We start from the raw sequence: 12,012 nt of genomic DNA, 5'->3' as shown, positions 1-12,012 counted from the left end.
TGGCCAACTGTTTGGGGTTTTTTAATCAACAAATTAACATGCAAATTCCATCTTAACAAGAACCATTTCACAAAGATTGCAATTTTGCCAAGGATGAGTTTCAGAAAAGGCTCTTTACTTATAGATTCACCCACATTTGCACCACCATTTCCTTATATCTGAGCGCCACATCCCAAGTCACTTAAAAACACACTTAAAAGCAAGTCCAATTTAAATCACTATTCTTTTAACAGTCAAGCTCCACTACACGTTTCTCCTCATTGGCTGGTTTTATCTTTATATTAGAGTCAATTCACAGATGAAAATACTTGCAGCTGTCATTTACCTGGCAATTATGTGCAGGGATTTAACTGTACCAGTGCACTTTTGTTCTGAAAATAAACAGTTTTGTAAAGCCACCAGCACTTCTTGTATAAATAAGGTCTTGTCTGCCTGTGGTATGCAGAAATATGGTCTCATGGCTGAAAATACATTTCCAATGCACCTCAGCTAAAATATCCCTTGCCTATAGAGACTACTCAATGCATCTAGAGTTCCTGTCAGTTTTAGTCTAATAAGAATCAAATCCATTAAAACAATGCTGATTAAAGGCCTTGGATACCCACTTTGCCTGAAACTTCAAGTAAGAAGACCTATTTGCTAACTACAAACAGATGAGAAAGATCTTGATTCAAAACCATCCACTGATACCTCAGTCACAGCATGACATGGCCTATGTGAATACCATTGTGAAAGTCTGGTTCTGTCTCTGCAGCTGACTCGTTATTGCTCATGAACAAGTCCTCTTAGCTGCAACACCTTTGTTACAGAGTTAAGGCTTACAAGGTAAAAGCCAAATTTATTAGTAGACTATGTAACTCCTTAGAACTTGCATCCTTTGCAAAGCAAGACTTTCAAGGCAAGAGGACAACTTCTGGCAATCTTCTGTTGATTATGCCAATCAACAGTAGGAGTGCAAGAGGTTCACAGCACACTTAAGTTCCTGGGGGGATTACTGCAAACATGCAGGTATTTCACAGCAGAGCACTAGTAACAAGATTTGTGCTGTCAAATGAAAATTTTCCAAGGATGGAAGTCCAAAGGAATTCCTTAAATTCACAATACACAGTGAAGCACAGATGGGATCACTGCTGACTGAAAGCAGGAAGGCTTTTAAAGACACCACAAAAGTCTACTTAACACCTGTGCTGTTTTTCAAAACATGATACATAGGCCAGTCTAAGTTAGAAGGCAAGTCTTCTTTTACCATTAAACTCTTTCCTAAAATTTCTGGCAAGACCCTCTCTTACTTTATTTTCTTAGAACTTTTCAAAATAGTCCACTGGTACAAAACCTCACCCAAAGTTTCCGGAATGTTCCTCCTCTCTCTTGTCACATCTGAGAGCCTAATTATGGTTCCTTCCTTCCGTTCGGTTTTGAAACGTAATCGGCCAGACTCTTCATCATCATCCTCCTCTTCATCAGATTCTTCTTTAGTTTCTTCTTGAAGTTCCAGAGATTCAATAGCTGCCTGAATAACAAAATACAGGAGATGAGCAAACTGAAAAATCATTCTTGAGATCAGTGAGTGTCAAAAGACAAAGCTTTCTTCAAGCTTTGTATGAATTTTGCTAGCATTATACATTCTTCTCATACGTAACTCAGGGAACATTTATGAGCATGGGATTTTTTTTTTATTATGAAGAGATTAGTTATATAATTAATTACATAGTAACAGCTATTGATAAGATCTAGCATTTAAGGGAATATGGAAACTTTTTCCACACAGAGAAACATTTTATCACTGAATTGACCCAAATGCAAACCTAGGATACTACCAGATTCAAGCAATACAAACGCTAACCACAAAACAGCAAAACCCAGACAATCTTAGATATCAATTTTATTCCTCTGGGAATAAACTGCACTCGTCTGTTGGTTTTTTTTTACTCCATGAATATTTCCCAGTATATATTCAGCAACTGATGAAGGGAACAGAGAACAGGATTAGATAAAATCTGAATGTACTAAAATTTGTATGCTACTCCCTTGTCCTCATTTACCTTCCAGTTCTCTGTATAACAGAGAACATTTACATAGATGAAACAATGTCCCAAATGAAAATGGATCCCTCTCCTTAAAAAAATGAAAGAGGGGAGGGAAAAAAAAATCAATTTCATTTCCCTGTGCTGGATAATAAAATTAATGTTCAGGACATTATACAAGTTATATTTGCTTTCTAGAGTTGAATATTAGCAGAGTTCTAATAAAGTACAATTTTCCATAAAGTGTTGGCTTACTGGGTACTTGGTTATTTCTTGTGCAGGTCTACTTGCTCATTTCTTAGAGCCAGCACATGTATTTTAATTCCTTGCAAAGCCTCTGAACAGCAGAACTTTTGATGGCTTTTGTTAAATAAAAAAAAGGGCACTATAACATGCAAAAAACCAGTTTTGTCTCTTAATTAACCATATTGGTGCAGTAACCCAAAGAAAAAAGGTACAGCAAATGTGTCAGTCAGGTGGACAGATACTAAGCCACACGCCATAAAGAGCTCATGGCAAAATGATGGAAGTCATTGCAATTTTTCTTATCAAGGAGCCCAACTTCATCCAAAACGAAACATGGGAAACAAGATCAGAGAGAGGATCTGGCAAGACAGTTTCTATTATAAAAGACAGCACATCACATGAAATTAAGCTCAAAGCTATTCCAAATTTGGTCTGCTGAATAAATGGTCTGTATACTTATTTACTGAGCTTTAATGGGCTATGGATCTCAAGTTATTTTCATTCTATCACCTTCATATCTCAAAATGTGTTTTATCTATTCCAGGCAAATATTCCAAGCACCACATTTCCTGATCTCACAAAAATGCTTTAAGATACAGCTAAGACAGCCACCGAAGTTTACAAAAAGCTTTAAGGCCTCTAAAAAAAATATTTACAGTTATACAATAACTTTATCATATCAGAAGATGTAGCTAAAAGCAGAGGAAGACAAAACAAGAAAAAGAAAAAAAAGGAGAAAATATGTTCTTTAAGACTGAAAGAAATCCAAACCTCAAAAGCAAACCTGAATTGAGCACAACTGGTCTGATTAACATATCCATGTATAATCAAGGCACCTCTGAGGACAGACAGTTGAGACTCATGGAACAGAGGAGGGATGTTAACAAGGAAAGAGATACTCAAGTAGTATAACAAAAACAAACAAAAGCAAGGGAGAAAGACAGGTTTGAATGTTTTGCTTTCAAGAGAGATGACTCCCAAAAGAGAAAGGACTAGCAATCCTTCTGTTACATCTACCATTTTTAAATACCAAACTCTGCAAGTTTACTGTTTCAATGCTTGTCTTCAAAAACTTTCCCTTCAGGATTAGGATCTGGAAGTCAGAACCAGAGTTCTGACACACTCACTACATAGAGCATCCTGGTTTACTTTACAGAGCCTAAACCCCAGACACATCCACTCTTTATGGCCATGCCCCTTAACAGCTACCTTGGAATTCCAGCTTTCATTTTTGAGTGCACTCAGTTGTGCAAGGCTGTATGTGTAGCTTAGGCTGCGGAATCAAGACCAGAACAGTTAAAGCAGTCTGCACTGTCCTGAGTAAAAGTGCAATGCTTCAATAAAATGCTACAGAAAATGTGTGGACACTGTTGCCTTTTGATAATTATGAATTCTGGAAGAAAAAAAATCTATTCTGAAAATCAATCAATAAACAAATAAATGCAAGTTGTAACAGATGAGTGCTATTTTCCCATGCAACAATAAAAATCATTGTTCAAAACTTTCCCAGCCCAGCACTGTTCTATCCTTAGTCACATCAATTCTGTATTCTTCTGAGTCTAAATCACTCCAATATAATGCTTATGCCATCTATTAACAAACAGCCATACAAGTGTTAAACATTAAAGACAATAAAGTCCTAAAAACTAATGAAAAGCAGGCACCAAGGCAAGGCAGTGCTCAAGAATGCTGACTCACCCATGTCCAGGTCTGATTACATGTAGTATTGAGGGATTTATATGAGTTGTGATTGAGATGCAAGCAAGTCTGACAGTCAACCTTACATTCTCTCCCTATAGCTACAGGACAGGTTATCTGAGCTGCTGCAGAAGGATACACCCTTCCCCTGCAACTTGTTCAACAGCTGCACTGTGCAAGACTTCTTTAGATCACCTTCTCCCAACTTCCAGCCTAACAGGATGAGCTCTTTTGCCAAAATTACAGTATAAAAATGGATTCTAGGTTTCAAATTCTAGTACTTAAAGGATCCTATTTAATATTTGCTGATCATCAATATCTCTGCATATACATCAATAGCCCTTGAACAGCCACTTGAGGTCACACGAATGGACTAGCCAGCCAAGGCTTCTTAGCAGCACTCCTCAAAGCAAGATTAACATTATGGCACCATGACGAAGTTACCAAAGAGCTCTGCTGACCCTTCCTTTAAAAGAAAAATAATGACCTTTCTTGTACCACAAGGTCAGACTTTTCTGCCATCCTCATTAAATGATTATGCCTTTAAGTCCCAACCACTGACCAGACCTCCCCACACTCGGTTACAATCTGCTCTAGAGAATGAGTTGAGTGCTCCTGCACAGAACAGCTTAGCACACAGCTGCAGGACTGTTAACAGAGCCCAAGGAAAGCAGGAGAAAACACTACTCAGTACAATAAACACTCATCTTAGCACAAGATCTTCCTAAACATAAAACTGGCAAGTGCTCTGAAGAGCTTTATCTCAAAGCACTAAGAGGTACAAAACAGGTAAGTCATGAAAAGGGTAAGAAAGATTTCTTCCACATGAAACATTACAAAGGTGAACCAAAGAACTTTTATAACTAGCTAGACAGTAAGCAGCGGTGGCTTCTACCAGAGGCTAATGTTAAAACACCAGCAATTGCTCAGTCCTAAGGGATCTTGATCTCCCACAGAGAAGAGGTAAGAGGATGTTATGCCAATTCCAAGGCACTTCCACTTCACAGATGAAAAAAAAACAAATAAAAGGGAGAATAAGAAACAAACCAAAGCGCTTCTTGGATGTTTTTCTTTGCATTCTTTTCACATCATTCTCCTCCAGGCTGACAGGTAGTGTCTTCAGATTCGAACAAAAGAACTAAAACACTAAGTTTAGGCTAAACAGAGATGGAACAATTCAGCAGACAGACACACTGGTCTTTTGGTTTTTCCCCTAGGTCTGCACTCTAGCATAAGAAAAGCACTTCATGTTGTTTTGTTTTCTTAATTAAAATACTCATAATTTAACAGTATAACCCAAAACATGGTTTAAATTTATGCACTGAGAAACTCCCTATCAAAGGCTTCACAGCAGATTAGTTCTAAAATAAAACAAAGAAATTAAACATTCTTATTTCAGGAGGTTACATATTTATGAACGTTTCACAGAAATAATTAATGACATTATTCCTCTAAAAATATTTAGGACATGGTAACTGATGTAACTGACAGGTTTACCATATCTATTTGCTGCTGCAACTTCTGGCTACTGGGGTTTGTTTTCTATCTTAGGAAAGCAAAAATATTTTATGAAGCAGTGCTACATTTTCAAAGGAAGCTCCACAAAGAGCATTATTTATTCAAAATCCAAGTTCTAAGCATTGCTTCAAATTAAACATCAAGTGAAAAAGTATGTCTTGAACTGATGTGGCCAAGGACAAACTTTTCCTGCCTCTTCCACACTCATCCCACCTGAGTGCCACTCTTAAGAGGTGTCTCACTTCCCTTATTCACCAGCTTTCTCCTGCTATGTTCCAGTTCCCCCAGGAGCTGTCATCTCTTGGTTTACAAAATTTCTTCATGCAAATGAGAGGCTTAATTTGGTGTTAATGTGGAAATTGCTTAAAACACAACGCTACCAAAGCCTTTATCGGCTCACTCTCAGTTATTTGGATGCCAAATTTTAATGAAGAAATACTAATGCTGTTTATTTGTACCACATCTATTACAGCTCCATTCTTGTGTTGCACTTTCTAGAGAAGCATGCCAATAATTGTCCTTGTTGGCAAGCAGTGAGTGTTAGGAGATTTAAGGAGGAATGCTGTTATACAATGCTCAAAGAATAAGACTATTCTGAGCTGGAGACAAGTGCATACTCTACTAACCAATTGTATACTCTACAAAGGTTACCTCTCTTGGTGATATTCTCACTTGGAGAGTACAGTTGTTAACCTGCTACTATTGTCAGATGATACTGCTTTGAAAACAAGAAACTTGTGGCAACCTGCAAGCCAGCAGAATGAAGTCTGAATGTAGGTTAATTGAATGAAGATAGGACCAAAACACTCACACTGCACAATGAACAAGTTCTCTACAAAGCTCTATTAACAAAACAAATTAAAAACTTGCATTAATGTTAGATTTGGAATCAAGGGAATTTAATTGTGAACTGGACAAATTTAGACAGTGTGATTACTACAGGATACCCTAAAAATGAAGGTGTGCTTTAAAACAGTAAGTGTGACAGTGAATCCCAGCTACCTGTGATGTGCAGTGCCTTCCTGGCTCATAAAGACTGTGGCAACAAATAGCAAAATCTATCAGCCTGCTTTTAAAACACCAGAAGGAAAGCATATAGAATCCAGTAAAGGAATGAAAAGTGTTTCACAGTTCTTTGAAACAGCAGATTTAGTACTTGGGAAGTAGGAAATTAACTACATTAAGGTGCAAGATGTCATACTTGCAACAGCAAAAACTGAACAATGCAGGTGGGCTCCTTTCAATGAATCTCTCTTCACCTACCAAAGAATGTTGCTTTATTATAATAAGTTCAATACAACTAGAGGATCCAGCACACCCATTTGTTAGAACTTCATAGAATAATGCTGCTGTGTCTTCAAGGAATTAATTTCCTGATGAGTTAAAGCTCCAAAGAGGGAACATACTCTGACTACACTTCTCAGCAGGTAATCCATTCAATCCTATTTAATTAAGAACTGGAATAAAAGTAATATTAAAGTAGATTCCTGGTGGGGAAAGGAAAAAAAACCACATCAAAAACTTGCTGCAAATTATTAACAAGTATAATACCACTGTTCCAGGCTAGAGCCAGTGAACATGTATGTGACAGTTTTTGGCATAAGCTTCATTTGCAAGAGAAAACTCATTCCTTTTCCTAATTGAAGAATTTCAGCCCTAACTCTTCTAAATAATCTGACCTTTGTCTTTCTAACATACAGAAGCTTCCACACTCATGAACCTCCTCGAAGTGAGATGCCCAAGAATTGTATCTACATTCCCAACAGCAGCAAAATTAGCCATCTGGATAGTGAGGCACCATAGTTATTAGAGATTTAACAGATGGTTAAATGCAGTATTAACATCATTTTCCTACCCAAAAGGGCCCCTGAAGTTTCTTATGTTGAAGCTCAGATTAAATAACAGGCATTTTGAATTTTCTTTTATGATTTTCCTCCCAAGAGGGAGAGGAGATCTGATATATCTGACAATATAGATGCTATCACAATTCATCTTCTTCAAAGAGCAATGCCACCAATAATTCAACATCTGCAAAGCTCCACCAGTTCTTTCCCAGTAATAGTCACAAATCTAAATTCTGGAACAAGTAGTTATTTTAAGTTTCCATTAAACTCACAACATACCTCTTCTGATTCATTTGTGATCGGCTGAGATTCTTCCAGCTCCTCATCAGCTGTATATTCCTCTTGTTCTTCCATTCCTTGCTCATTGTATGATTGCATGTAATCTTCATCCTGAGGCAGTAACAATTGCAGATGAAAACACACAGGCTAACTTTACAGAATCACAAACCCATTAAGAGATGGGGTCTGCATGCTTTGTTAACTCTTTCCAGAACTAGCATTGTATCTACCAGAATGATAAGTAACATATAAGGTATAATTAGCAGGGGGTTTAACTAGACAACAATTTCAGTATTACCAAAAACATAGCCAAACCAATTTTCATCCAGATCCACAACAATATCATCATAAAGACCTACTGTTTGCCCCATCCACATCTCTACTACAATATGCTTTGATTACAAATTCATGAATCAAACACTCTCTTAACAAAGGAAAGATATCTAACACACATGCATTAACACCAGATCTTACCCCATCAAAAATATAGATGTTCATAAAGCATTCTGCAAGTGCTTACATATGAAGGGGTTCAATTCTAAACAATTATGAATGTAAAACAAGAGCAAAGGTTTTTAAGTTTGCTTGTTTTTTGAAACATCTGACCACATACAGTTCTAATTAAATCAGTTCACTAGCAATTAAAGCCAGTGTTATGTTCTCTAATACACTGCTTAAATTATATTGAATTATGCAGGTGACATTTTCTGAACTAACCTCCAATCTCTTTATTCGGGTTTAGACAGTTCTCAGTTACAAAAAGGATGAAGGAGCAGGACATCAATCACTTTGGGATATTAGCACCTTAAAGATGTCTTTAGCAGGTCAATAATCTTTTCACCTTCGAAGGACTTTATCAGATCTTGTCTAAAGCCTGGATAAAAGCTTTTGCATTAAGTACTTCTAACAATTGGCAGTGTATCTCCACCACACAAAGCTGTTTTCTTCCTTAAGGATACAATCCTCAAGGTCATGATTCTCAACTGCCTTGCAGCATGACAAAGGAGCATTACCTACCGCCAAACAAGCTGTCAACACAAACTTTGTCACAGCCTAGATAAAGAAACTGGCAGACAGTGATAATAGGTCTAATTTCCCCTCCTCCCTAGGGAGGTAAACAGATTTCAAATCAGCCTAAAACCCTATGCACATGAAGCAATGTTATCTTTGAAGATACAATAGAAAGAAACTCACTGGAAATTCATCTAGGGGTTCATTGATTTCAAGGTCTAGCACTTCATCTTCTTCTCCAGGCTCTTCCCCATATTCTATTTGGTCTTCTGTCAGTTCAGGATCATTCCCTTCATAATGACCTTCCTCTGCATACTCTGAAGCATACACTTCAGGTGCTTCAGATTTGTCATAACCAATTTCATCTTCCCCTTGGTCATATTCAGACTCATGTTCTATTGATGGATCGTTGATGGTCTCAGAGAGGTCATATGATGTAAGCATGCCAGACGTAGCATTCAGGCTAACTGTGACACCTTGAGAACTGTGGTATAGAGGAGGTGGAAAAATGCAGAGGTTAAAGCGTAACAGTCAACTGCTCACAAAGGCTCAGCAAAACCAAATAAATACAAATTGTCTAAGTTAGTGGACAAAATTCTACCTCACACACTGAGTTCATGCCATATTGTCATAATGCATACTGTACTTCATTCAGCTTATCACCAGCTGCAGGCTATTTGACCAGGGGAATCAAACCAACCAGAGGGTTTAGCAGGTCAAACTGGCAAAAGTCCTGCTTGGTAACCAAAGCAGACTGGATTCAATTTTAATTCCCAAACCAACAAAAACCCCCACAAAATTGTTATAACTGTATCTCTTTTCCCAATATTTCAGATTACACTAGTGAAGTATTTTTTTATGAAATGTATTAATAATGCTCCTTCTTGATGATAATTAATTCAAACTTACATTTTTGTAGCAGATTTAATGTTCTACTTAATGTAAACTACACAGTCATTTAAATACCTAGGAGATATTCTCACTCAGGAACTGCACTAGCACAGACTGGGGGAAAAAAAAGCACACAAAAATTGGCAAGTTTGTCTGGAAGAAAAGCAAAACACCAAATTTACTCTGTACAATTGCTAGTACCATCACCACATGAAAGAGCAACTAACCAACTGCAGATTAGTTAAAAAAGCACAAAGGAAAAGCTTTTATTGATTTGCTGGCTCCAAGTACAAGTTAAAGGAGTATTTTTTTATATTTCTATTATTCATTATCCTCCTAAGTTTGAAGGAGTAAGATCCAAGCAGCTTTGAGCTATTTACATCTACAAGACTGAGAAGATTTAACACAAAAATTAAGACATTATGCAGGATTATCATTATCCTCCCAACTAGAGAGGCATAAATGAGTTTAAATGGAAATGGAGGGAGAGGGAAGAGGAGTTGAGCATGGCTCTCACTCTCTGGCAATAAAATTACAAAAATGCAATACTTTTCTACAGAAACCTGCAATATTATCACACTCTGATACTTTCCCGTCACTCCTGCAAGCACACAACTATCTCTGTGGCCCAGTGTTTATGAGGGGCAAACACAGAGAAGCAAAATCAAAGGCTGTAACTGGGATTCCCCATTTTGAAGGGAACAGTCCAACCCTCACTCTCACACAGAGGAAAACAGCAGCCAATGGAGAGATTGCTGGTCTGAGGTATTTTACCACACCTGCATCAATCTCACAGAGGGAAAGGACTCCTTATCCTAATTCCAGCCAAGGACAGAAAGGAAATCTCTTGTTATATATATACATTCATGGCCTTTCAGATCATATGTCTGCACAACATGCAGTAAATAAAGGAAATGCTGGCAAAACATACAGGCCATTAAAAGCAGAGTGGTTGTAGTGCATCGCTAACATCCGCTGTGTAATTGCACACAACTATTGAAAGTACAAATCAAGCCTTACAGACCATGAAGCTCCCCTCCTCATAGTCTTAGGAGGCAAGATATATTTTAAAAAGAAAACCAGCAGAACAGGATTTCACAAGAGAAGGAAGCCTAAAACAGTATGACGATTGGAATTGATCTTAGAGGTCTTTCCCAACTGAAACAATTCTATGATTCTATGGATACCAGGAAGGCACAGAACAAGAATTCTGAGAGTATTTATAAATAATTCTAAATGCACAGAAGGTGACAGGGTTTCTTCTTTACAAGCTTTTTTAATAGATCTGAGTTACTTTTATTAGACTCCAATAAGCAAAAAAAAATCATTTTACTGAAATGATGACAAAGTCACTGAGGACATTATATAGACATCATTAAGCACTGGTAGGTAAAATGCAAAGCTATTTTAAGCATTTACAAACAACTTCAGTTTAGTAGCTACTGGTTAGCATTAAGTAGCAGTCAGGAATAGTTTTGAGCTACCCAAATCACATGAGTTAGAAAAAAAGAATTACCGGAAATCTTGTTCCTCTTCATTGTCACTCTGCAGAAGATCATCGTTCAGCTCTTCGTCTGACAAGTCAGACTGATTCTAGGTTTTAGAAAGAGTCAATCATGAGCATATAAACCTGTAACTAGCTAGATTAACTACTGAAACTTCTGGACACTAGGTATTTTTTATGAAGAACGCATCTGAGACTAAGACCCTGTCTTCAATGAAATTATCTGATTTAGTGAGAAAATATATGCTACAAGACAAATCTTACAAGTCTCATGGCAATTTGTAAAACTCAAATTTGACCAGCAAACAACACTCCTCACTGGTGCATTCCCAAACACAGCCAAAGGTGACAAGTCAGTTAACACCAGGAAAATAGGAAAGGTTAGCTTTGGTGCACTGCTTTGTAACCTTGATGCACTCACAACCCAAGAAAATCCACTATGTTGCTGCAGTTTCTCAAGGGCAGAGATGCTCAGGAGACAGAAGGAAAGGCCACAGTGATATGAAGAAAACTAGAAATCCATAAGTAGTTCAAGTGAAGGAAAAAAATGAAAGAAAAAATACTGTGTCTTTTCTGAACTCTTTCTAATTTGGCTGTCATACTTCCAGTTGTTTCATTTATATATTTATTTTTTAAGAGTAATTACTCCCTAGGAAGAGCAATTTTGCTCAGCACCATTTCCATCCCCTAAAGTAATAATGGCAGAAAGGTTACACAAGGGCAGATTTATCTAAAAGAACTGGGATGAGATTAAGCAGGAGCAAGTTTAGCCTCAATAGCTCAGGGAAAGCTTTTTGAGAAATTTATTATTAGTGCACTATACAAAACCATAGCCACAGATACTACTTAGGGCCCTGTAACAAGATCAGAAAAAACACAAGAACATATCACACATTGGAGATGTCTCGTATGGGCTAGTGGTCACACAGGTAGGTTTTTTAAGATAGCTAAATAGCTTTATCAACTCACATCTCAACTACAAAGGCATATGCAGTAT

General features: G+C 37.4%; 1 protein-coding gene across 8 annotated transcripts in view; it reads right to left on the bottom strand.

Annotated features, from left to right (window-relative positions):
* Positions 1–12,012, bottom strand: part of RBM33 (RNA binding motif protein 33) — an 85,094-nt gene that overhangs the window by 57,521 nt on the left and 15,561 nt on the right. For all 8 annotated transcript variants that reach the window (XR_010988297.1, XM_068146000.1, XM_068146002.1 and 5 more), the window contains exons 4-7: positions 11,028–11,104; positions 8,804–9,104; positions 7,610–7,720; positions 1,339–1,510 (exon numbers count right to left, since the gene is read on the bottom strand). Coding sequence is in view for 7 of the 8 variants with exons in the window: in XM_068146000.1 (XP_068002101.1) it covers positions 1,339–1,510; positions 7,610–7,720; positions 8,804–9,104; positions 11,028–11,104 (661 nt within the window). In the remaining variant the exon portion in view is untranslated. The remainder of the gene's footprint in view (positions 1–1,338; positions 1,511–7,609; positions 7,721–8,803; positions 9,105–11,027; positions 11,105–12,012) is intronic.

Source organism: Melanerpes formicivorus, unplaced genomic scaffold (genome assembly GCF_026170545.1).
Source record: "Melanerpes formicivorus ecotype bairdi unplaced genomic scaffold, bMelFor1.0.p_v2 SCAF_13, whole genome shotgun sequence".
Taxonomy (NCBI): domain Eukaryota; kingdom Metazoa; phylum Chordata; class Aves; order Piciformes; family Picidae; genus Melanerpes; species Melanerpes formicivorus.
This window is presented reverse-complemented; position numbering and strand designations above follow the sequence as displayed.